Consider the following 27,857-nt stretch of genomic DNA (forward strand, 5'->3'; position numbering starts at 1 on the left):
TTCGGTAAATAAATATCCAGGTATATTTAAAATACTTAACTTTTCATTTTAAATAAACCAGACTGTTCGGACTATTGACAAATTATAATAGTAATTTTATTCATAATGCAATATTTACAATTACATTTTCTTAACCGATTGCCATCCCGATTTCTACACCGGCTTATTCGATACAATAGGCCGATAACTCTCCATTTGGTAGTCACGACTTCTAAAATATCGATACGTTGGAATTGTGTAAATTTTCCACATCCCTGGGAATAATCGAGTTAAATTAAAATAACATGGCGTTAAGGTCGGATTACGAGGTGAGCAAAAATAAAGCCTGGATTACGATGAAAACTAAGTTAGTTAAGTGAGAAAATGGTTAAGTTTAAACTGTTGTTAGACCATGACGAGGGAACCAAAAAGAACCAGGGCCAAAACAAATTGGCCAAGTGATACGCTGAGCGGGCGTTGTTTTTAGTGGGAAAAATCGAAGCCCGAGTGCGCTGTGTGGGTGTGTGCGTGTATCTGTGTTGTGTACATTGCTTTTGGTGTTGTTCTTGCTGCTGCTGCTGCTACTACTATTTGTTTTGTTGCTGGTGAAAAAGCGAGAAGCAACGACAACAACAACAAAGCCGAGGCGACGCCCAACGAAGTTTACTAATTTGTTTGCGGGCTTTCGGTAACTGCAAACGGAATCGAATGTGAAACGGGGCGCAGTTACTAATCCTATTGGATCTGGATGGGCCTATATCCGCTTACCTGCTGATCTGTAAAAATAGCCTGGGCTTAGAGCCTGGCTTTTGACTTTTTTCTCGAATTTGTATTCGCTCTCCCTTTCTCTTGCTCTCTCTCTCTCTCTCTGCCTCTCTGTCTCTCTCTCTCTCGCTTTCCAGGTGCGCTTAGCTGGCATGCGCAATTTGCATTTCCAGGCCGACCAGTTTCCCAAATTTTCCACTTTCCCGGCGCGAAAGCTTTTCGCTTTTCCGTGCTTGGAAATCTTCCAGTTTTCGGCTTACATAACCGGTACTGCTGCCGCCCCTCCCGAACCACGCCCCATTCCGCCGCATCTCGCAGATTTCATTATTGGAATCTCGAGCTCTAGAACGAAACTACCCTGCATAACACGTTTATTTTTCCATTTTCCGTGCTTTCCCTCCTTCCGGAATTGGTGTCATTGGGCCGAGTAGTGCGCTGCTAATTACACACACTGGCACATTAGCGTAAATCGACGTACTTCTTACCGTACTTTTTTCTCAGTACGTAGCCCTTACTTTCCCTTCCCTACCCCCTCACCATTCGATTAGTTACTAAATGCCCCACCGATGACGCCACTTAATTACCCCGCAGAAGGTAATGAGTTCTTCGCCAGGGTTGTTGTTTCCACCCGGGCTTTCGGTTCTGTTCCTAGGGCTAGACCACCAATTCTAAGTCCGTATTGCCAGCTCTATTGATTTTGGGGCTTGTCTAAGGGCAGGTCACACACACGCACGCACCCACACACATACTGGTTCGACGGCCCGAAAGTATGCAAAACTATAGAGCAAGCGGTCTGAATCCACTCGCAACAAACAGTGGGTCCAGATATTATTTGTAACGGGAAAACTTGAAAAGAACGCTTAAGACCTCACTTAGACTTGAAAGTGTCTTGTAGAATATATTTAGATATTATTATATAATTATTATAATATATATTATATTGTGCATATTTGTATTGTTATAAAATTAAGTATGTAATTCCAAAATTACGTCTTTATTAGTATTGTAGTGGTATGCATATTTTAAGAATCAAAATAAGTTACGCAAATTATTTTAAGTTTAAAAACATTTGTGGTTGGGTTTATTGGGTTGGGTTTCATACAATTAATTTTATAAAATATGACGCATTTCCCAACGGATTTTCAAGGGCAAATTCTGATGATAATATTGTTGGTGTAGAATACAACGTTGCATAATTATTATAATTCAATCTGCCGGACTACGACATCTTATATCTTAACCCAGTGTGCTCAGTGGAAATTCTATTATGATTTCACGCACAAATCCGCGTAAAGCTGAGTTATGTACGAGTATATCTCACATCCCCCCACCAGCGTTGTGGCTTCGTTTTGTATGCTGACTCATGCGCTTTCAATTGAAGTCAATTTAAGAAAGCACATCAAAAATCATGAAACTACAATCTGACGATGCTCTAAGAACGCGATAATGAAGTTCCCTTCCTCTCAATGTGCGTTCCATAAGTAAATGATTTGGAATTAAGGGCCAGCCAAAACGAGAACTAGTTGGTATATGTATGTATGTATGCATCTACCCGTTTATCAGTCGAAAAATGCAGATAAAGCAATTAAGAGTTTATGGAGAGGACGGCAAATAAGCTGAATAATGTGCTTCCAACGTGGTAATGGCAGGTTCTAAATGCTAACACCCAGGATTTGAATACTATCAGCAGTTATCAGCGTTGACATGTAGTACACACACCTATACTATATATTAACCAGATATTTTGTGCACCCGAATAGACGGGCCCCTTCCCTTTTTGACCAGTTTTACCCGGCTCGGAGATTTTAGGTTCGCGTTAACTACTTAACAGATTGCCGATGGCAGTAAAAGCGACAGTGATAATAATTACAACTGGAAAATACCAGAAAACCGTCCGACAGAGGTGGTGACTTGCTTTCGGCAATCAAAGCGTGGCAGCAAAACAATATTGGCCGTTTTAATTCAATTACGCGCCAATAAAAATCTAATCAACTGACAATGGCAAACCGTTTGAATAGATCTTGTTGGAAAAAGCCATCTACGCTATGTGGGCATCATCAATTGGCGGCCATAATCGCAAGATGTGGAAATTATCACCTCGCCCATTGACTGTTTGCTGTCACATCCAGCACACAGATTGCATTCGACAAGGACTTCGATTTGTTTCGCTGCGGTGTGATATTTGGCACATGCCCAGTTTGCGTCAATGGGTAGGGTCTTAATTACTAACGATTGCATAACCCGCTATTAGGGGTCTGGGCCTCCAGTTTCCCAGGTATCGGTATCTGTATCTGTGCCTTTGCGCTATATTTACCTTTCGTCTGCTTATCAGATAACACTCGCTCGACCAACACTTGTAGATTAAGTTCTAGAGCGGTACGTTGATTTATTTTCGTTTTCGTTTGTTTTCGAGTTGGTCTCCAGCTTGTAGGTCTCTCAAGGTCCATCGATCATTACCCTTCAGGGGTGGCTTAGTTCCGAAGGGGTAGTTTATTGTCCAGCTACCTGAAGTAGCTGAGCCGGAGCTCAACAATGGCTCAATTGTTCCTGTTCGCCACCGGTTCAAACGAGTTTCGGGCGGTAAGACGAGATTTGTGAATCTCCAGAACTCTGAACTCGTCTTGTGTCACGCACTTAATATTGTCTGAACGACAACAATTACCGCAATTACCGCGAACGCATTGTGGGAGGAAGTAAACGAGCTGGGTCGAGATTAAGCCGGCTCCACTGGGCAATCTGTAATGCATAGCTAAGGAAATGACATAACTTTCGAATATTACTCGGATTCAATTGGCCGGTAAAATGGGAAGGCATAACAAATGAATAAACACAAAAAACAGCGGGCGATCCAACTATTCTAGATCGAGTAAATAAATATATAACCCGCAAGAACTCGCTAAAATCGGATTTGGCTGCCACTTGTCCGTGGGATTTCTTTTGGCACTGGAGATCCATAAAAAAATAGCTACATATACCTGCCTGCCATAAATGTTAAAATCTTGGCATTTCGAAACGAAAATGGAATGGAAAATGTTTTCCAAATGATGCAAACAATTGAAAGATTGTTCGAATTCTCGCAGAAGATACATACAGTTGTATATGTAGCTCAATTGTGTGTGAATCTGTGCCTGTATCTTTTGATTCGCACTTTGCTTGTTGCCCGACGCTCCTTAAATCGTCATAATAAATTTTTATTTAATTTAATGCCTCATATGTGACGACAATATCAGCAATTGCCGCCACTTGCACACAAACTCGGCCTGTCCGTAATTTGTTTTAATTTAAATACAATTTAATACGCGCTGCTGACGTTGCCATAAAGCTACTTTTGCAGTCACGATCGCACAAAAAAAAAAAAAAAATAAAAAAAGTGCCTTTTTGGCCAAATGCAAACAAATCGAAATAAGTAGCGGACAAATGCCAATTTGGCAGTAGCCGAAAATATCCAGCTATACGAAGTCGAATCAAATTATCGCACCGCTCGATAATGAGAAATAATTGTGGTATATATGTCGGGCAAACAAATAACCGTCGACAGCTGTAATTGGTTTTGGGTTCCGCCACACTTGAGCTGAACTGGTTTGCGTCGTGAGCAGGTGAAGTGCGTCAGAGGATGGCCGATGGTACCGACAGATAGTGGATACCTGATAAGACGCCACTGATTCGCAATCGTTATATTTGGGTACGGTTACCGGGCAACCTTGGTGTGCGGATCTAGGCGGCATTACCGCCAGGAATTCGCTGTTCAGATCCCTTGTACCTATTCCAACTGTCTTCCAATTAGACGTGCCAACGTGCCACAAATCGCTGGTTTTGAATGCTGCCGCTCAAGTAGGTTAGCCAGCACACTCTCAATTGAGGCTGATTTAGTGCCAAGCGGTTCCATTGAGCGGTGACGCGTGTCATCCCGATGCACCCACCTAGCCCACTCCGAAACTCTGGATCAGAAGGGGGTTCTATTGATTTGTGGGTGTCAGCGATATAGGAAGCATATGCTTCAGCAGGCGTGTGATGAACATCCCCAAAAGGGTGTTGCAATCAATCAATATTAGATTTGTGCCGCAACAACCAGTAGTTTTTAAAGTAATGAGTAAATAATTAATGGATCATTACATAAAAGAACAGAACTGTAGAATGTCGTTCTTTTGAAAATGTGTAACTATCTTTGCACTCCCTTTCCCAGCCTCAAAGCCGACTAAAATATATCTTTCACAAGATCTCCACTATCAGCTGGCTTTTATGGAGATGAAGTGGCAACTTGTTCGCGGTTTTAGGGCCTTGAAGAGCACCCCCAAATAAAGTGGATATCTATATGTATATATCTAAACGAATGTATATGTATTCGCTAGGAGAACTGGAAAAATCACTCAGCAATCCCCGCTGCGCGTACTCATTTGGCCAACATATTGGACGGCCCCCCTAACCCACAACAGCCCCTTTTGTGTGGCTTAGTTTCCAGGCAATGACAAGTGCACACACGCGCTGAATGGGCCATAGAAAATGCTTGTGCTGTACTGATGGCCTGGCTGCTTTGCTTACTTTATTATTATGTATATTTTAATTTTGATTAGAATTTATTGCTCCATTTTCGGACGGGCAGTCTCCGGCGTTTCGCATTACCCAACTGAAACTCAAAGCCAAGCGGTGTCTCTGTATCTGCTGTAGCTGTATCTGTATCTGTATTTGTATATGTATCTATGAGATGGGATAAAATGCGATGAGATGGATTAGGATGTATCCAAGATCTGCCCGCCCACAACGATGCAGCCCAGTCAGCTGCTGTCTGTCCGTTCCCGCAAACCGTGAAATCGGATTTACAAGGTGGGCGGTAGGTGGTGGGAAGAGGCCTCCATTGCTCTACTAAATTAAACGTGGAATAACAATTGGTTTTTTCCGGGGCATTTCATTCAATGCTGACCGACGCGAGATGCCAGTGACTTTCCTTCATCGTTGTCGCCGTCTAAGGTTTTTCTCATCTTTTTAACTACTGTATGAGCTGGATGGATGGTTGGTCGCTTCTTTACAATGGGAATGGCGTAAATTAGACGAGCTATGCTCGTAAATCTATTGTCATAAACGCCTACGAGGAGCGACGAGCAAATTGCTTCGAATGGCATCATAGACTAACTAGAGCCGGACTTCGACTTGGGCTAGGATCGAGTTTATGCGCTGCTCGAACGTTACTTGATCAGAGAATTGAGTTCTGAAACTAGCGGTTTTCTCAATACTACTGCCATTTTTCAAATTTTAATTGGTAACATTTAGGATTTGAAGTTTTTCTTCTCAATTGCAAGCTTTTAAAACTTTTGTTTTTATGTAACTTTAAATAATTTTCGTAACATTTCCCCTGCCTTGGAACTCATCACGAATCCGTCACCATGCATGACCATTGTGGTCCGTCTGCCATTCATGGCGAGAAAAGACCCCCCGGCGGTCATGCGGGTGGCGGGGGGCACACATTTTAATCAGTGCTCAAGTACAACGGCTTTATGGCTCATTCGCTCTCATATCGGGGCACTCGTGATGGCAGTGATTATGCTGCACTCGGATTCGGACTTTCTGTCGCCGTCTCTGTTTTTTTTTTTTTTTTTTTTGGTTCTGCCAGGGCCCAGGTCATGAACGCCATTATGCAACCGAATCGAGAACCGACGCCCACTCCCATCGGCGGGGGGATCGCACTTGCCAATGGCAATTAGCGAGCTGGCCAAAGTTTTCGCTGCAGGCTGCCAAACCAACTTGCACGCTTTTCCCCTTTTCAAATGCAAAGTGCGAATGCAACTTCTACGAACTAAAGTGGAACTTTCCGAGCTTGAACTCGATTGAAGCACTTGGACCCCCCCAAATGTCACATAACAGATTTTATTATTATAGCTATATATAAAGCAGGAATATATGTTTTCTTTATTTTCGCTTCTTCCTTGACTACGCTGCAAGTACAAGTATTAACTAGTTCTTCATTTGGTATCAAAAGCTTATTTAGTTCCCTCGCATCATTGGCATCTTAGCAAAGTCAGTAGCTAGTTGACTTTGACACCACGCAAATTCGTAAAGTCATCAACGCTGCTCCGCCTATTGATTTTGCCTAAAAGTCATAATTGGCAGTGGAACAGACCTTTTTTGTTTAGGACACTCTCTGCAACCCCAACCGCAGTCATAATTTGTATATTGATTTTTCAGGTGGTTGGCATTGAGTTTCCCACAAAAAAAAAAATAGAAGGGGGACACGTGGCAGGTGACAGACCAAATTGACTTTTTCCGGGGAATAGAATATCGGGAATTGACTGATCGAAGTTTGGAGACGTCACACAGACCGGTTGACCATAGACTTGGCTACGCGGAACCCTTGTCAGTTGACCATTTGTCAGCTGAACGCATTGTCGTTCGATTGTGACGCCGCTGCTCTCCTTTTTACATAAGTAAATGTTCACGGACGATTCACATGGATGCATATGAATCAATTAAATGGGCCACCCCGGCCATATCTGTGCGAAAAGTTTAGGGCTTTATCTATGTATCTCAACTTTCATTCCTGTTGCCAAGTGTTTGTCGTGCCATTACATAAGTTGATATTGTAGGCCAGCGAGAATTGGAGAACTACTGGCGTACACAACTGGCCAACACGGTCATTTGTTTATTTATTTTGGACCCATCTCTGCGCCGCCCTGTAACATGAAGCCAAGCTGATGACCCACAAATTGAGTTTGAGTTCATCTGGCCGGGACACTCCTTCAGCGTATATCACACGCGATTCGATAAGTTGATAAAACGTGCACGATTCCGGCCAGAAATCTGGATGCCCCCAGTGGATCGATAGGGGAGTCATTCGGCCACCCTCCGCTCCGGAAAACCAGAGACTGAAACTTTTCCCGCTGCTTTAGCTGGCACGATGTCTTATATTGATTTTCCGTGGGATTTAGTGCACGCAAAAAAATGAGCTAGAAATTAATCGCGCACCGTACGGTGCTCAAGAGGAAATATTGCTAACAAACTGCTTCGTTTAAATTGAAAAGTTTTCATATCAGCATATGGTACACATGTTTGGGGAATACCAATTAAAATACTAACACTATTTAATGTGACGGTCATAGGTAATATTTCATCTTGTACAAATGCAACGCTTTCAAAGTCTTTTAGAACTTTTCGAATATCCGTTTGGAATTATTCTAGTGTAGTACTTGCTGGCCAAGTGCGTATCTATGTGATTTGCCTTTTGTCTCTGTGCTGGCAGCATTACGTGTAATTAAACTCGAGTTACAAGGGACTGGAAATAGACTCAAGGTCCGAAAAGGAAATTACTCGAGTCCTTAAGCTCTAAGCCAGTCGTGGTGTCATTTCACCCGCAACCCCGACACTTCGCCTATAAATGCGTTAAGTAAGAATAGCAAAAGCTTATTATTGGGGGTAGGGACATGCTAAGTGGATTCGCATATGAAACCTCGGATTCGTAGATTGAATATGGGCTCCTTAATATGGGAATATGATTTTCATAACGTGCCACATTGATTCACCGGCTTCGGGGGAGGTTTTCTAGTTGTCCCCGGGGGTTGACCATCTGACTGAATGTTAAAAACGAGTCTCGGTAATTGTCAACACTTTTGGGGGGATGGGTACAACTGGAGTGACGTCATGCAAGGGCTCGAATAGGCGGCTGTTCCGAAATGCCAAAGTTGTTGGCCTGCCCTTTTTATCAAACGCTTTGTTTTCGTTATACAATTTATGTAGATATTCGCTCTGTCTTCCTCTCCCTATGGCACTCTCTCTCTCTCTCTCTGGGGATCCCTCTTTCGCCCTTGCCACCCCTCATTTCTCTGCCCGCTGCCCCATTCTCCGCCGCCCTCGCTCTCCAACTGACACACATTCCGCTGCTCCGAGCTGCGCAGCCAACCCCTTGCCTGCCTCACTTGTCACACTGCCATAGATTTTTCGGCTGGAAAGCTCTCCACCACTGTGCACTTTTCGCACGAGAGTCTCCACTCGAAAAAAATAAGTACCACATTTTAGATTTCATTTTATTCATTAATTTCATTTTTCATTTAATAACTTATCTGAAATACTGCCGGTTGTCACTAAAATCTCAAAAATGTGAATATTGAAAACGTTTGCTTTAATATGAAGCTTTATTCGCAATTCTTTTTTTAAAGAGAAGATCTTTGGAATTGCCGTTCGAAATATGCTGATAAGAGTTCATTACCTATGAAGCACATGCAGTAAGAAGTCTTATGTTTTAAACCTATCTTTTCATATTTTTGTGACCTGATTTAATAGTAGTGACATTGAAAGGCTACACGAAATATTCTTCTTTACGATTAGCCTTAAAAGCGTTTGTAGCACATTCATGGTTTTTTTTCGCCGAGTGTATGAGAGCGTTGGGCTGCGGTGTAACATCTGCTGGCGAAAGCTCTCTGCCGACGTCGGCAGAACGGAATGTTCTATCCGAGAATCGAGAAAGCTTAACCACTCGCGGCGCGCCGAAAAGTTTCAGTCGAACGTCGAATCCGAACTGGGAAGGTCCAACTGTGACAGCAGCAGCTATCTCGTCTCTTTGTCGGGTGGTACAGTACAGCTCTGCTCCCCTGCCGCCCGCCCGCCCCCTCGGCGCTGGTGTGTGCCCGCTGCTCTGCTTACACAATAACTGTGCATCGATTGAGTCCAGCTCCAGCGAGAAGAGAAGCAGCCCAGGACTAACTCTCGTTCGACATAAGAATAAAAGGATATTACGTTAGCGTACAGCAGTCGTGTGTGATCAGTATTTGTTGTATTTGTCTCGTTCCAACGCGAATCGGTTCTAGTGCTGAAAACAAGTTCAATACTGCTAACGGGGTAGTTTTCTGCGAAAGCCCCCAAAACACAATACGCAACGCCAAGCGCAAAAATTGTGTAATAGCACCCAAACGTGTAAAAGGTAGAAAAAAATAAGAAAGAATAAAAGAAAAAAAAACGAACAAAATGAAACCAAGAACTTTCCATGTCTGCTCAACTGCAGCGCCCACCGACTGCCCCACCACCCCCCTTTGGGGCGTCGAGAAAACGACAACGTCCTTGTACGAAATCGATTTTTCCAAAACTTCATGCCTGGCGTAATGGATATATACATTTGTAACCATCTGAAGAGAGAAACGGAGATCGAAAAGAACTGTGTGCCCAGCCATTATACCTTTTTCGTTTTTCCCTTAGGGAAAAACGGGAGATGGGCATAAAGAAAATGCATTTTTCGGACGCATTTGACAGTGTTGGAGTGATCTAGAGTGTTTTAGTGTGTGTGCCATAGCGAGACGAATATGCAGAAATAATGTTTTTCCTCCTCTTTGATTTGGCATTCATTTTGGCGTTCATGGCAAGCCAAACGCATGTCCGTCCGTTTGTCCGTTTCCTCCGCATCGCTTTCGCCTGACGTACTTTTGTGGCAATGAAATCGTTTAGATTCAATTGACGCGATTTACATTTTGGAATAGCAGTAATTTCCTGGCCACCCCACACGAATGAGTGGATATAGCGAGCCAGCCACATATATAGAGCGATTTGGGTCCCCCGCCTGGCGATTTCATAATTCCGCACACAGCATAAAAAAAAGAGGGGCACAGGAAAAAGTCTTGGAAAATTTTCCTGCCGCTCTTTTCGAACTTGCGCCCCCGACAGTTTGCTCCCACTGCGCTGTTTACCGTTAAGCTCGCTCACTTTCGAAATTCTGTCTCTCGCTTTCTCTCTTGGCCTCTCCATTGCCATGTGCCGTTATTCGGCATCCTGGAAACTGCAGCTCGCCTGCATTTCCATACACACACTCGCTTCCATTGTCCACTTCCACACAATTTCCCGTGACTCCGTGGCCTTCCAGCGGTCCACTTGCTGCTCCACCGCCTCGTCCTTCCAGCGCCCGCGTATCCTGTGGATTGTTGCATAAGCTCGAGTCGTTTTAACCGTTTTCGCCTCTATTAATCTTGCCCTTTTCCAAACTTTTAATTTTTTCATTTCAGTTTTATCAAGTTTTTATTTTTTACTTTGTTAATCGTGTTTTATCTGCCCCAACCGTTGTCGTGCCTTACATTTTTGTTTGTTGATCGTTTTATCTGTCTCGCCTCTAATAAGTTTAAACAAGAATCCGCATAATGAGTGCTCAGGTGGGTAATCGAAACTGACGAGCTCAGAAACATTTTATTCATTTACGTATATTTTTCCATCAATTGTAATTTACCTTGACCGCTTCGAGCATGATAAATTTAAGTTAACTTTTACGAATCAGCGTTACATAACCTATCCTTGTCCTCTTATTAAGTAGGGATTCGTATAAGAAATTATATTGGTCTGGTAAAAAATATGTATGTCGGTTTTATAGAGAGCAAGCAAAACGTGCGAAAATTAAGCAGACAATTAGCTGGAAATTGTTAATAATATTTAAATTAAACACTCCGGCAACTGAGATCATTAGCGAGCTCAGCTCATCTGGCGTTTCAGTCTGCGGATCACAAAAATAATAATAAAAAAAAAAACAATAAACAAGTCGGGTGAAAATGCATTTCTAAGATACTAGAGATGCCAGACACGATGTGTTATCTTGCCCAGTGAAACTGGTTTTTATTTTCTTTTTCGGGGTTACTATGAAGGGGAAAAAACGAGCCTAGCAAAACAGTTTCAATTTCCCAGTCGAATGCATTGTGTTCTATCAATCCGAATCAGACACCTCAACGATTGAGCCGCCTCAATCTGGTTTGAAACCGGTTAAAACCAAACTTGCACTCACCTGCCGGCTAATGCACCTTCGAATAAAAGCGATATGTCAACAATTCGCCCGATTTCTGGCTTACACATTTCCCAGATACTTTTGTATTTGCACTTTTTTGCATTGATTGAACAATTAGCGCGTCAATTCGATGCACAGCTCTTTCCCTCCAAATAGTCGACATGTTGTAAATTGATATTCAAGTTCAAATGCCAAATGGTTTGCGGCGAAATGTGTGCATACCGTTTTGTTCTATTCGGTTTAGGGGGGGACATTTCAGCTGGAGCGCAGCAACAGATACACAGATACAATTGTATCTGTTCGTCTAATTGGTTCGCTGGCAGCTCACAGTTCGCAGTTCTCAGTTTGCTATTTTCCATTTCACTGGCTTATGTAAGTTTCTCTGCGGCTGACCGCCCATTGTCGTATTCTGATTTATACTATTTTCGCCCGATCTCCATCCTGGACCCCAATCCCAATACCAAACCCATACCCCTGTTTCCACATGCTGTGCCATTTGGCATTGTTTCGGATCAATTGAAGCATGAAAAGCGCGATTAACTTGAATTAATGTGTATAGAAAAATCGGAATTGGCGGCATTGTGGGAAAACCGGGCGCTTTCCGCCCACAAAGTCATGGCTAACAATTGTTTACTATTTCCTAGGCAAGGTAGCATGTAAGCTTAAGATAGTACTATCATTAGGATATATTCTAACGCATATCTTAACTTTAATCCTCCCATCAGATTGTTTAGCACTTGAGAGGGAATCTTAGAACGAGGGAAACCAGCGACGCGAGATAAAAGATACGAAAGCAGATCGATAGTCGTTTGAACACTTGCCACAGTGCGTAAGCCGAAAAGTAGAGAAACCCTTCAGTAGCAGGCCTCTAGGCCCGATTCTCTCGATTCTCGATTCGATTTATTTCATGCTGCCAAAGCGGCCTCAATTGAACCAGAAAACCCAAAAGGCCGAAAAACAGAAAAAACCTGAAACCAAAAGCACATACATATAATGAAATTAAATAAATCAAGACACGCCAGGCCCGAAAAAGCAAAGCCAAAAAAAGCGTAAGATTCTCGAATATGTATAGTCGAGTATACCCGCAAGTTGGATGCCATGTGAACGCGACAGGTTTGCGTTCTCGCTTTCCCCTCGCCCTCTGCATTCATTAGTGTATACATACTTTCGTCTCGAGACATACGTATTTTTAATTAATTTGATTTGATTTCCTTCGACCCCTCGGTTTTGCATGGCCAAACAAACAGTAGACTATACGAGTATGTTTATATTGCATATCTCTTGAGTTCTTTTGAGTTTCGCTGACGGCTGCGCTCTTCACTAGCCCATTTTGTTTGTTTTTTAATAATATTCATAATAATAACAGTGACTCACGACGCACTGTAGATAACGCTGCTCGATCCCGAAAAACGGGTCGAATTTTGGCTATCGCTTGCTGGAAAGCCTTTCTATTGGAAGTCTATGTATAGCACACGATTCATAGTCCTTTGGCAGCCTGGCCAAAGTTTTCCATTTCCAATTGGCGCTGAATCATCAAAACAAATCGCGTGTTGCCAGGCCAACGAAAAACCGCAATGCCCGAAACGCCTTTAGTTTTAGCTAAGAGTTAATGTATGCATCATATCCTATCATATTAATGTTTACACTAGTGTTGCATAAGTTGATTTGTAGTGTCTCTGTTCGTTCATATCATATTTATCATATATATTTGGTTATTCTTTAGTTATCTTATATGCTACTTGCTAGATCTGGTAAAGTGAAAAATGAAAATAATTCCTGAAACTCAACTATGAAATAATTTATAAATATAATCTTATTGCAAATACATATACTGATTTGTATAGTTTATTTTATTGTAAAGTAAACCAGTCTGATTTATTAATACACAATTTATCACTGTAACAGACTGAGGTTTGCATTCACGAATATCATTTATCACTTTACCAGAGGCGGAAAATAGCTCTCTTATTTATTATAATAGCCATATACTACATACATGCATAGTGTACGTCTTGCATTTGCTTATGCTCGTTTTTAGTTTTGTTCGATTTTTGATTTTTATCTCTTCCCCGTTTGAAAACGTTACTTGTTCGCCCATCATCGACATCATCAATCAAACACCACCCAACAACCGACCCACCAACAACAACACCCAAACTGAAACCGAAACCGAACCCGAATCCAAACTCGAAACCCAAACCTTCATGTGCGTAGCATGGGAGGGCGGACTCTTATCGAGTCGCCACGGTTATAGCCACCGATGACGACAATCGCACAGCCGATGGCCAGTACAAGGTAAATCGAATTTTCCTCACTCACATCACACACCGCCATATACACTCGTATCTATCATCCACTCTATTTATGTTTTTCATTTCTAATACCGACCCCTTTCGATTTTAAGCGCTTTACTAACCCACTTCTTTCCCATCGATTTCCCTTTTCCCGGTCTATAATTGCACATATTATTTATTATATTTGCTAGACTTGGGCATGCTTCCAATGACATTTTCCGAGTGCAGTTGACATTTAGAAAGCACTGGCGAAATGTTTACAGCGGCTATAAATAGCCATAATTCGCTATGTATAACGATGGCCAATAATAATGTCATAAATATGGCCATTTTTGAATATCTCGGAGTTTATTTTCGAATCTCCATTCATTAAAGAATATATTATTGTTCAAGGAAATATGGCCTTGTACTAATACCAAGCAGTTTTTTGTCTTTTGCTCGATTTTAAAAGTTTTCCAAATGAACAGGAGTTCAACTAGTTGTTGTTTTTTTCCATTTGTTTTTCCTTGATTGCATGGCAACCCCAACAATGACGTCAGAGAGCAAAAAATCACTGCCCGTGCGTCTTGAAAAAAAGAGAACACTTATAGACACTGTTAAAGATAGAATGCCAGACACTAGACAGCTGCTAAGACTATATATATAATATAACTTTTGAATCCACATATATTTTATTTAGAATTCTCTTTCTTTTCCTTCTTATTTTTTTTATTTGGCCAATTCAAAGGCTTTCGAGGTCAGCGAATGCATAGTAAATCTATATATTTTTGGTTGCACTGTAGGAAAAGTTACTTTTCATTCATTTTTTTCGTATTTAATTTTTTTTTAGTTCCTTTGTTTTGTATACGTAGCATATGTGTAGGAACAAATGTTTGTATAATTGCTTGATGTTTTGTTTTGTGCACCTCAATTCATTTACGTGCTCTTCTCATTTCGATCGGGAGCGTCATTTAGCGCGCATTTTGCATGCCTTAGATTGCGATTACTAGAGCTTTACGTATCACAGCGGTCGTTTTGAATATTCTCACGCTCGAACTCATTTCGGAATGGGTTCGCCCAAGTCTATAACCACATCCCCGTGCACAGGTTCGGAAAATCACTTGACAAGTAGTAAATTTAAGTCGGGTAAGTAGTTAACAACGGGTACCGGTACTTAACTTATCTCTAACTGACCCCTAACTCTTAATGGTAAACGGAACAGTTGTACAATTTTGAGGGTTTCTTCAGTGCAAACCTATCGTAAACTCTTCTCTATCCACTTCCTCTGTAACCAATCCCAAAACACACTGGTAATATTGAATCCTGTACGCCTTTTTTGAAAGGCCTAACCAAGGCATGAAGTAAATCGAATTTTGTGTCGGCTAATGGGTCTCGCTGCAGTGCATCATTAACTTCCGCCACTAACGATATTATCCCTCTCAACTCAACAGTCAAGACGCAAGATGCCGGCCAAAGTTAATAAAAAGGAGAATTTAGATGATCTCAAACAGGAGTTGGATATCGATTTTCATAAAATCTCTCCTGAGGAATTGTATCAGCGCTTTCAGACACATCCCGAAAATGTAAGTGCAGCATTTGAGTAAATGGTATCCCATTCGACATGTGAACTTATACGTTTTTGATCTTCCGCAGGGTCTAAGTCACGCCAAGGCCAAGGAAAACTTGGAGCGCGATGGTCCCAATGCGCTGACGCCACCCAAGCAGACGCCCGAATGGGTGAAGTTCTGTAAGAACCTGTTCGGTGGCTTCGCCATGTTGCTGTGGATCGGTGCTATTCTCTGCTTTGTGGCCTATTCTATCCAGGCCAGCACCAGCGAGGAGCCGGCCGACGATAATTTGTATCTGGGTATTGTACTTTCCGCTGTCGTCATCGTGACGGGCATTTTCTCATACTATCAGGTATGTGTCCCTCAAATCTGAGCAGCTAAAGATCGGCTTACTAACTGTGGTGTGTGTTCCGCAGGAATCGAAAAGTTCTAAGATCATGGAATCGTTCAAGAACATGGTACCCCAGTTCGCCACCGTCATCCGCGAGGGCGAGAAACTCACGCTGCGCGCTGAGGATCTCGTTCTGGGCGATGTCGTTGAGGTGAAGTTCGGCGACCGTATCCCCGCTGATATCCGCATCATCGAGGCGCGCAACTTCAAGGTGGACAACTCCTCGCTGACCGGCGAGTCGGAGCCGCAGTCCCGCGGTGCCGAGTTCACCCATGAGAATCCGCTGGAGACCAAGAATCTGGCCTTCTTCTCCACCAACGCCGTCGAGGGCACTGCCAAGGGTGTGGTCATCAGCTGTGGCGATCACACCGTCATGGGCCGCATTGCTGGCCTTGCCTCCGGTCTAGACACCGGCGAGACGCCCATTGCCAAGGAGATCCACCATTTCATCCACCTTATTACCGGCGTGGCCGTGTTCCTGGGCGTCACCTTCTTCGTGATTGCCTTCATCCTGGGCTACCACTGGCTGGACGCTGTCATCTTTTTGATCGGTATCATCGTCGCCAACGTGCCCGAGGGTCTGCTGGCCACCGTAACTGTGTGCCTGACCCTTACCGCCAAGCGTATGGCCTCAAAGAACTGTCTGGTGAAGAATCTGGAGGCCGTGGAGACCCTTGGCTCCACATCGACCATCTGCTCCGATAAGACCGGCACCCTCACCCAGAACCGAATGACGGTCGCCCACATGTGGTTCGATAATCAGATCATCGAGGCCGACACAACTGAGGATCAGTCGGGTGTTCAATACGATAGAACCAGCCCTGGATTCAAGGCGCTCTCTCGCATTGCCACTCTCTGTAACCGTGCCGAGTTCAAGGGAGGCCAAGATGGCGTCCCAATCCTCAAGAAAGAAGTCAGTGGAGATGCCTCCGAGGCTGCTCTGCTCAAGTGCATGGAACTGGCTCTGGGCGATGTGATGAACATTCGCAAGCGTAATAAGAAGATTGCCGAGGTGCCCTTCAACTCCACCAACAAATACCAAGTGTCCATCCACGAAACCGAGGATACCAACGATCCCCGCTACTTGCTCGTAATGAAGGGAGCCCCCGAACGTATCTTGGAGCGCTGCTCTACCATTTTTATCAACGGCAAGGAGAAGGTTCTGGACGAGGAGATGAAGGAGGCGTTCAACAATGCCTACATGGAACTCGGTGGACTGGGTGAGCGCGTGCTCGGTTTCTGTGACTTTATGCTGCCATCCGACAAGTATCCCAACGGCTTTAAGTTCAACACCGACGACATCAACTTCCCCATCGATAATCTGCGTTTCGTCGGCCTTATGTCCATGATTGATCCCCCACGTGCTGCCGTGCCCGATGCCGTTGCCAAGTGCCGATCGGCCGGCATCAAGGTCATCATGGTCACCGGCGATCACCCGATCACTGCCAAGGCCATCGCCAAGTCTGTCGGTATTATATCCGAGGGCAACGAGACCGTCGAGGACATTGCCCAGCGCCTCAACATACCCGTCTCTGAAGTGAATCCCCGCGAGGCCAAGGCCGCCGTCGTCCATGGCGCTGAGCTTCGTGATGTGTCCAGCGACCAGCTGGATGAAATCCTCCGCTACCACACCGAGATCGTCTTCGCCCGTACCTCGCCCCAGCAGAAATTGATCATTGTCGAGGGTTGCCAGCGCATGGGAGCTATTGTGGCCGTGACTGGTGATGGTGTCAACGATTCTCCCGCTCTGAAGAAAGCCGATATCGGTGTTGCCATGGGTATAGCCGGTTCCGATGTGTCCAAGCAGGTAAGAAATCAGATTATTATGATAAAAGTGGGACCGGACAAAAAATATCACCAAAATTGGCCTTCCATTAGGCAGTAATTATAATTTTAAAGCAGCATAAAATTAATTTGAAAATGAGTGTGATATTTTTTTCTTGTCCACGCATTAACCATTCCATATTAACATTTAAAAGGATTTTGTTGAATACGCGTTTAATGTTTTTAGTATGGGAAAATACGGTATAATTTTCCTTTCTGCATGAACTCATGTTTTCGGTTTATGACACTCCTATAGTAAGTGAGAGATGGTTCAATGTGGATTTGATGTTGTTTTTGCCTACCAAAATGCCTAAATAAATTATCTAAATGATCCTGTGTAGGCTGCTGACATGATTTTGCTGGACGACAACTTTGCCTCCATTGTGACTGGTGTGGAGGAGGGTCGCCTGATCTTCGACAACCTGAAAAAGTCCATCGCCTACACCCTGACCTCCAACATTCCCGAAATCTCGCCCTTCCTGGCCTTCATCCTCTGCGATATACCACTGCCACTGGGAACCGTGACGATTCTTTGCATCGATCTGGGCACTGACATGGTAAGTTTAGACCTCTGCCCCAAACCCAAGCTCCATCGAAGATTAAAGTTAAAGTTGCTATTAAGTCAGTATCATTCGAGCAAGTTATATAGTTATACAAGTTGTAGCCCATCCCAGTTAATAGTTAAGAACTAGCCTTTTTAACACCAACTCTGAACGTAAATTGTGCGGCTGACTGCACTGCCGATCAGATTCCTGCCATATCACTGGCCTACGAGGGACCCGAGGCTGACATCATGAAGCGCCGGCCGCGCAATCCGGAGATCGATAACCTAGTCAACGAGAGGTAAACGCGCTAGCCTCCGCTCCGATTTAGATCCAGCAGCTCCAGCTAGAAAACAACGCAGTGCTAGGCCATCGAGTAGTTTAAGTGCTCTTAATCACGTCACCCAACTCTAGCTAACCCCACAGATCTAGGCCAAAATCGAACTGAATTGAATTTATGGATTGTAAACCGTTGCTAATGTAACTACCTGCCGTAATCCAATACCTAGGTGCCAGCCATTTCATTGGCCTACGAGCATGCCGAAGCCGATATTATGAAGCGTCCACCACGTGACCCCTTCAACGATAAATTAGTGAACTCAAGGTGCCAATCAAGTCAATTTATACCCCACACTAAAACACACCCACACACACACACCACACACACCCACTCGCCAACTCACTAACCTCAACCTTTAAAAGGATAAATCCAGACTGAAGTAAAGAAAAGCGCAAATCAAGAGAAAAACCATATAACTATAGCATATGTCTTATGTGTATGTGGCTGGATTGTATTAGAATAAGTTGGCCTAAACGAAGGCAGCGTAAACATCTAACAAAGCCGTTGACTCGTTTATGGCTTACTAACTACCCAACTAACTCTTAAGAATGTTATCACTCGAACATGCCCACCACACCAGCTTTCCTCTCAGTTAACTCATCTCTGTAGCATATGTCCATTCGGTGGCAGATCCCTCGTCATGCATATACCATCTATACATTTATACATAGCATCTGTTCTGTACATTTCAAGTACAATAAGTCCATTTCCCATTTTTATTGAGTTTCCACCCAGAGAGTTTTATATAAAAATCATACATACGCTCATATAACCGCTCCCACATGTACAATTCAATCATTCCGACTTTGAATATCTTGCCCAAACGAATATCGACTTCATCTGCCATACTCTAATGCTCTAAATGTTAATATGTGTGCGTCGTATATTGTTAATCTCTCACAAATAAATAATTCAGATACATATCGCTCACGATTTTCGTTTTGTGGTGTAACTAACACTGAGTTAACCGTAAGATTCACCCCTCGACGTTATATGAATTGGACAAATTGATTGGCATTTGTAATGGATTTTAAGTTTGTACAATTTGGTAAAATTTCAATATGAAAATTAGCATTTGCACACGATTTTTTATGAACTAACCCAACCGAAAATAATGGTTTTTATTTCATAATTTGACTCGAGAACTTACATTAGCTTATGTTTAACTCTGTTTGTCACTCCACACATCAAGCATTTTGCCCAATAAGTCTCTGCAGCTTAAGTTTGATTTAAGAGGGGGGTTTAAGTTATGCAATCTAGTCTGTAAGATATTACATATATACCCTTATGAACCAGCGTCGCCCCCCCAGCTCAGCGGATTTCTCAGGGTTTTGCAGAGTTCAAGGAGAGGAGTTTATGTTTCCATAATTTATCGTATTTAATTTCATTTATTTTTTCCACTTCAACCAACTACCAACCGATAACCCACCACCACAAACGTTTGCACGTTTAGGTGCCAGCCATTTCCTTAGCTTATGAGACGGCTGAATCCGATATTATGAAACGCCAGCCGAGGAACCCCTTCCAAGATAAACTGGTCAACGAAAGGTAAAGTTTCGCTCCGTGCTGATCTCGAATCAATTACAACATTTACCAGAACAACCAACAAACAAATTTCAATCAATCAACCAACCAACCAACCAGATAACAGCAAGAACCGAATTTCTATTCTGTAACGTAAATGACACATATCCGAACTCAAGTCAAGATTTTGCATCTTCTGCTACTCTATGAACCACCAAATAATTCCTTTTTGTCACGCAATGAAAAGTAAATTGAATACCATTGAACTGAACTTGTACTTTGGCCGGCCAAAGTCCTTAAAGCAAGCTAAAATCAGAGTACGCTTTCTTTCTATCCTACAAGTCGAAGATAATGAAATCATTTTACTCTACTTTTAACCTATATTATCCGCTATATCTCTGTCTTTCTATATACTAACTAAAATATTTTTAAATAGCTTAAGTACTTCTTGGTTGAATGTTGATTATTTGGATTAATTCCACAGATGTTTTCCATGTTTTATGTTAAATGTTTCATTTGGTAGCTTTTCTTTGAATTTCTGTTCACTGCTCTCTTATTTAGTTGAATATTCTCAAGATTTTTCTAGTCTCTGATATTTAAGTTTAGATAGTATAAAGTAAATTTCAAATCGATTAGTAATTTTGATTTTACATACATAACTATAACACTGTGAGTGAATCAAGGTGTGTTCTTAGTGAATTCGTTAAGTTTTTTCTTATAAGCTATTCCTGAACACACTTTAATTCGGACTTGAAGGTCCAAAGGATACCATTTTGGATAATTTTTAGAAAGATCTTTAAAAAATACTTAAAGTATATTTTCCTTTTGTATTTCTTCATATGTACGGCATTTCGTAAGATTTTTAATTTGTTTTTGCAATAATGCAATATATCCAATTATTGTACGCTGATAAATGTAATTGTAATTATAACTACATATACATACATAGCTACTATTGATTATATAACCCAAAAGAAAATTTTCATCCTATTAAGTTTTAACTAAAGAAGACAAAAGGAAGAACGACTTTTTCGGATACCATTTTCTCAAATATTTTTGCACTTAAAATATTTAGAAACTTTATATTGGATTAGGAGTACATGTAAATCTTTTCCTTATAGCCATGAAGTCAGTTAGTTTGCCTTTCACTTTTCTGCTTAACTTTGGTAAACTTTCGCTCTCTCTCTCTCTCTCTCTATCACTTTCTCTCTATATCTACAACGATTCTTAAGGTGTTATGAAATTCAATTTTGGGGCTTAAGCATTTTTCCCAAGATACCTGAATTTATGTTTTCCAGTTTCGGAAACATTCGTACTTCTTTTGTTTGTACTCCTTAATAACTTGGTTTAATTTTTTTAGATTTATGTTCTACTGTAGAAGCTCTACAGATATTTGTTTTGGTTTTTCGTATAAAGATCCTTTTATTTGTGGTGCGAAGGTAAGTGGTGATCAACTTGATACCTGAAGACTGAGGCTCTAGCTCACTTCTGGGCTATGTTTTCGTAGAATAAACAATAATTTGTTACCATGTCAATACAGATCTTTTACTTAGTTCTTAGCCCTATGCTAGAGCAGGCCTATTGTTAATTTAGTGAGTCTGTATAATCTATGACATATGTACGTTTCTACTGATGCTACACTCATGATACGGTAGACGAATCTTTTGTCTCGACATCAATTCATTCACGAATCTCCACTTACTAAGGTCAATTCGAATCATTCAGCACATTCTATCAATCAATGCCCTGTATTTTTCTCTACCAACTCTCAGTCAGTCATTCATTGAAACGTCTCGTTTTGAGTTGTAGTTGAACGACACTCACACAAATCTCCCCCGAACTCAATCTGAAATCCAGACTGAAATTGTCCTCTAGTAATAATAATACATATATAATGATTTAGCGCAATTTAAGCTCTAATCCATTCTTGTACACCCTATATCTGTGCATTTACTATTACCTACTACTTACTATATATCGATTTTACTATTACTGGGTGCTCTATGCTCTTTTTGCCCTAGATTAGTTTTAGCTTCGTAAGTACGTGGGAGCTAACAAAAAAAAAAAAAATGAAAAACACCTTAACATGCAACAAAAAATACCCCATGATGGTACTACTTGACACAGACTCCCGGCCTCCCCTCAGATCTCTATCTATCTCTTACGATCTACTAGCGATTATTAATTAGCGTATAAAGAACAAGTATTTATTACTCGCAAGCATATTTATATAAAACTTTTAAACAAATATTTTATATATATTTGTAAACTTTAACCAGATTTTCCTTTGTATTTCCCTACATTCTTTCGACTCTTGTTATGTCTTTCTTTTGATTATCAAACAACCAACTAACAATTGCAACTTGCACAAATACCGATAACCGAACAATCAATAACCATTAATTGCCATATACCGCAAGATTCCGGCCATTTCACTCGCTTACGAGCAAGCCGAGAGCGATATTATGAAGCGTCAGCCGAGAGATCCGTATCGCGACAACTTGGTGAACCGCAGGTCAGGAAAACTAAACGCTAAGGTCTTATAAAAAAAAAAAAAACCAAAAACCAAACTCCAATATCCAAGTGTTAACCGTCTTTTAGTTGATTAGTTATGGAATAGAAAATGAACAAACATGCAACCATCATTATTTACGTTACCAACTTTGAACTTTGTTTGATGTTCTGTGGTCGCGTTTCTTGCATCATAATTTGACCGAACAAGTAGATCAACCGATCATCAATCAGACTAAAATGCAATCAATCGAATGATAAATTCCAAATTTCACCCAGAAACTTTTGCGACTGTTTGTTCGTTTGCTGATGCGTTCATGCGTTTTTCCTTGTTTCAATTTTAATTCCACACTTATGAACGTACAAAAATACATTTATTCCACAGTTTTGTGTTTTACATAGTTTTCTTTTGTTCCAATTTCTATGTAACCTACTTATAAGTTGCTTTCTGAAACTCTCAATGTGGAATGAAAATATCTTTTAAATATTCTAAAATCAAAAAATTTCTAAAATGTACCAATCTCTAAAGATTTCGTTTTGATTTTAAACCTACTTTACTTGATTTCTTATGGAATAACTCCTTTTATGTATCCCTCACTTAAATCCCTAAATCTAAGTGTTACATTTGTGGTGTGTTACTCGCACAACAAACTTCAATCCTTACACACACTTATTGTGTATGTTCAAACTATTGAGGAACAACATTCGTATTGAATCTAAAAGTGTGTTTTGCAAACTGTAGTGCCACTATGAAAAAAGCCCAACAGCTGCTTCTAAAAAATTTGGCGAAGTTAGTTCAAAGAAAAACGCTCGCTCGCTCAAACGCTCACCTGCATAAACAATAAACAAAAACAAAGTACACGACCCATACAACAAACAATCGAATATAAGGTGGATCTATTTCCACAAGCCCTTAGACAAGCAAAAGACTGAACCCAACAATCATAAAAACACAAAACCCACAAAAAACGAAGCTTCTGCCGTTACTCTTAGATCAGTTAGTACGTTACTTGTAGATGAGTTTGTTCGAGCCAACTACAAAACGAAAATCGCTTCAGTTGTGTTCTAGATACACCATATGATTGTTATATACCAAATATATACATACCTAGACTCGTTCCGAAATCTGGTTCCAAGTTTCCAAGTCGTGGTAAGTCTGAATGTGAGGGAGGGTGTCCTGATAAACATAGGTAATACTTGAGAATCTCACAACAATGGCAACGGATAATGATTTGTTATGAGTTCCTTGTGTGTAATACTTTTACGTATTTATTACTCTTAAGTTTGTGTTAACGTGTAAGTTTATGATTGAGTTATTGTTTTATGTTTTATGTGATTTCGATCGAAACTTCCTTGAACGTAAGTAAACGAAAGGATGTAGAGCTGCACTCGCCTGTCGTAGTAATAGTGGCACGCTTAAATGTCCTGCATGTTCCGATATGTATGTCCTGTATTTAGACCGCATGTTCAACTAGCACTAACAATAACTTTGCTTTTCACATCCACATCCAATGCGAAATGTATGAAAGCCAAACAATACAATGAAATTCAAACAATTCTGCGCCATCACGCTTTCTATCGAGTGTAGACTGTACGATTTGCTTTAACGCGCTCTTGAAATTAAAACGAGATTTGCCCAGACACTTTCCACGCTACATAGAGTAATGTCTTAATACCACTAAATCTAAACGATAAACATCCATTTGCTTAAACAATCCATAAAAGAGCTTCAAGGTAAAGTGGCACTAACACCAATCTAATTGACTAACCCCGAGTACGATTTGCTACTCGGATCGAGGACTGAACGGACATTTGCGGTCCTTGGGCAGGGTTTTTGTTTGATTTCCTCCTTAAGTGTTTTGTGTTTGCTTTGAGTGTTATTCTTCCGTTCTATTTTTCTGTGTGCCAACGTTTATGGCTTTATTTCAAGCATTCGTTGATCATTTCTTGAGTACCCCGAACGACCTATCTTACGATAAACAAAAATCCTAGCCAAGCCGCGCATGTTCCTGTTTTCTTCAGTCCGATGCCCGAAACTTTACCGCTAGCCAAACTGTAACGAGAAGTGTCTTGCGTCCTGAAAAACAAAACCAAAACCCACACAAAAGAAAAAGTCTTGCCTGCCTTTGAGAGTTACCTAACGAGATCTGCTTCTTTCTCCCAACTTCCGACTTGGTCCCGCCCATTTAACTAACCCAGGTTGATTTCGATGGCCTACGGACAGATCGGCATGATCCAGGCCGCCGCCGGCTTCTTTGTGTACTTCGTCATCATGGCTGAGAACGGCTTCTTGCCCAAGAAACTGTTTGGCATTCGTAAGATGTGGGACTCAAAGGCTGTTAACGATCTAACTGATTCCTACGGTCAAGAATGGGTAAGTCCAAACTCCAATTCGATCTTAAACACACTTCATATTAACTCTGAATTCGTACTTTAACGATAATGTAAACAGCCAAGGATGAGTTAGATACTAGTGACCAAAACTAACCACAATTGGAGCCATTCTAATTAATTTATCCTATACTCCCATAGACCTACCGCGACCGCAAGACCTTGGAGTATACCTGCCACACGGCCTTCTTCATCTCGATCGTGGTTGTGCAATGGGCCGATCTGATCATCTGCAAGACGCGTCGTAACTCGATCTTCCAGCAGGGCATGCGCAACTGGGCTTTGAACTTTGGCCTCGTCTTTGAAACCGTGCTGGCCGCGTTCCTCTCATACTGCCCGGGCATGGAGAAGGGTCTGCGCATGTACCCCCTGAAGTAAGTGGTCCTTTAAAATTAGAATATATCATTAATTAACCTTGTAAATAACCTTCCTTACGAATACTATAGACTCGTCTGGTGGTTCCCGGCTATTCCATTTGCGCTGGCCATCTTCATCTATGACGAGACCCGTCGTTTCTACTTGCGCCGCAACCCCGGAGGCTGGTTGGAGCAGGAGACCTACTATTAAACACCCACACTGCTACACTCCCACACACACAGCCACATGCCCACACACGAATGCACACCACAACAAGAGCAACCAGGAACACCCGCAAACAACACCTACAAACCATGGAGAGCAACAAATAGAAATGTTTATGAACCACAAAACCCACAAAAGCAACACAACCACAGTAATAGCAACAGCAGCAGCAACGGCAACAACAACAGCAACAGCTACGTCTACAACAAGCTACAGCAAGAACATATTACAATATATTTTATTTTTTTAATTTAATTATTTAAAGTAAACGAGGATAAACAAAAATGCAAGCGATAATTATTTTAAACGTTAAGTAAATTTAAATTATAAATTAAAGCTAAAAATAAGATTTAAATAAAGTATAAATGAAAATAAAACAAACAACAAAAACGAACAACAATTTCGATGAAACACCAATCACATCCAGACAAGAACAACAACAAAATCAACCAGTAACTAAGCAAAACAGTAACAAGAACATGTTTTTAGTAAAATTATTAACGTAACGAGAACTGGATGAGGCGATTTTTATCGCCACAATAACAAGATCCCAGAAAGCTAACACACACACACGCACTCACAAACACACTCACAAATACACACACACACACACCGATACACAACGCATGACGAGACAAAGTATATAAGAAGTTTAGAGAAATTATAAAACGAAGTAAATAAAAAGTAAAATGAGGAAAGAAAACAATGAAAACCCCTAGCGTAGTTACCAAGTAAGCCGTGAAAAGTAAAGCCCAATAAAAACCACAACAACAACAACCAAAACAAAAGAACAGAAATTAATTTGCAAAACTTGAAACTTGTGTGTGTAAACGCAGCTTAGCGCAGAAGAACGAAATATATATATAAACAGAAGAAAAACCACAAGAAATGTGAACACGACGAATATAATTGTTTATATATATACACACATATATTATATGGAAAAAATTTGATTATATAAATGGAGCTATACAACAATACACCAAAAACCAAAATTGAAACCATAACGAAATCGACCGATCTGCACTTGGCACTACGCCGAGTTCCGGATAAAGGTCTCCGAGCAATGTTTGGAGACCTGCCGGTCTAGAATTTGTTAAAATCTAATGAAAAAACCAACTAAATGTTTAATAATAAACCCCCTTAAACCAATTGACATGCAATATTATGCTTTGTGTGCATTTAAGCCCAAAAGAACCGATGCCGAGATTCGGTGGGATTAAGTCCCCCGATGTCGATATCGAGATTCAGATACAGATACCATTACCGATACCTAGGCCCAGAAGGAAAAGATAAAACCAAATAAAACTAAAAACCAAATTCAATACGAAACAAAAGAAAACAAAAGGAAAAAGCGCCCACAAAATAAATGTTTGTAAGTTTTACACGGCACAGCGCCCCAAAATGGGGCAAGCCCAAGGCAGTATTCTGTTTACCTTTTCTTTGATTGTTTTTTATCGCTTTCCCTGCCCACACACGCCCCAAAACAAAAACAAAAAGAAAAACAAATACAAAGAACAAACACAACATGAACGGTTGAGCGGTCAAATTGTTGGTCATTACATTGAAGTTCAACGAATTAAAAAGCTTGGCATTGTCGTTATCAAATGAGTGGGTCTGAAAAAGCGGCTCGGGCTGGCTAATTGAGAATTTCAAGTTGTGAATTGTGAAAAATGGATCAGATAGCGATTATAGGATGTTCAATAAGCTCGGCTAGACCGATAAGATCACACCCACGCAGAGAGATACGCCCAGACATTCGAGTTTAATTCGCTGCTGTTTTCTTTTAGCCAACTGTCTTGTTTTCTAACTTAGTGAAGATGATCATTAGCATTGGGGATAACGATAATTATGGCATGTTAGTTATGAAAGAAAATGAAAACTAAACAAAATTATTATTATTAGTTGTTAACAAATTATATTGAGTAATTAATAATATTGATCGATGGATGCTGATGTGAAAGAGATATGATACTAAACTAAAACGAAGCAAAGCAAAAACCAAACGAGGACAAAAACAAAATATAAATAACTCATAATATGGACTACAAATATTTATAAACAAATGCAGAATTATATAAACGTTCGATGGTCAAAGCAAGAACTTGAAACAAAACAAAAACCACAACAAATTTGTCAACAACACGCAGAAGTAAAAACTTGCATGTAACAACAAAACAATGAGTAAACATTTTTAATTTTTTGTTCTTTCGCCCTCCGCTGTAAATGTATTTGTAGATTTAAACAATGATTAAAATAAAAAACTACATAAATAAAACTTAAAAAACAAATCAAAATCTTTTATTTGCAAAAACATGTGGAAGTGGGGTTTAAAAAAAAAACGTAAAATGAGACTTAAGTTGATTGCAAATGCAAAGAAACGTAATTTGTAAAAAGTGCTTAGATTTGTGATCTGTCATTTTATTTCGTAA

At 41.1% G+C, this 27,857-nt stretch overlaps 1 protein-coding gene across 11 annotated transcripts; it reads left to right on the forward strand.

Moving 5' to 3' along the window:
• The first annotated feature begins 192 nt into the window (after positions 1-192).
• Atpalpha (Na pump alpha subunit) lies at positions 193-27,718 on the forward strand. Of its 11 annotated transcripts, none has more exons than NM_001275862.2 (11): positions 259-308; positions 10,716-10,859; positions 12,205-12,304; positions 15,204-15,335; positions 15,406-15,672; positions 15,737-17,518; positions 17,877-18,092; positions 18,587-18,681; positions 24,652-24,826; positions 24,985-25,217; positions 25,290-25,816. In NM_001275862.2, the coding sequence occupies exons 4-11, from the start codon at positions 15,216-15,218 to the stop codon at positions 25,408-25,410; spliced, it is 3,009 nt and encodes a 1,002-aa protein (NP_001262791.1). In that variant the 5' UTR covers positions 259-308; positions 10,716-10,859; positions 12,205-12,304; positions 15,204-15,215; the 3' UTR covers positions 25,411-25,816. The 11 variants fall into 11 exon arrangements, with proteins under 11 accessions (NP_001262790.1, NP_001262791.1, NP_001163667.1 ...); NM_206528.3 differs by lacking the exons at positions 259-308; positions 12,205-12,304 and adding exons at positions 9,213-9,646; positions 13,694-13,774 and having other exon boundaries at positions 25,290-26,763; NM_001275861.1 differs by lacking the exon at positions 10,716-10,859 and having other exon boundaries at positions 193-308; positions 25,290-27,718.
• The last annotated feature ends 139 nt before the right edge of the window (positions 27,719-27,857 follow it).

This window comes from Drosophila melanogaster, chromosome 3R (genome assembly GCF_000001215.4).
Source record: "Drosophila melanogaster chromosome 3R".
Taxonomy (NCBI): Eukaryota; Metazoa; Arthropoda; class Insecta; order Diptera; family Drosophilidae; genus Drosophila; species Drosophila melanogaster.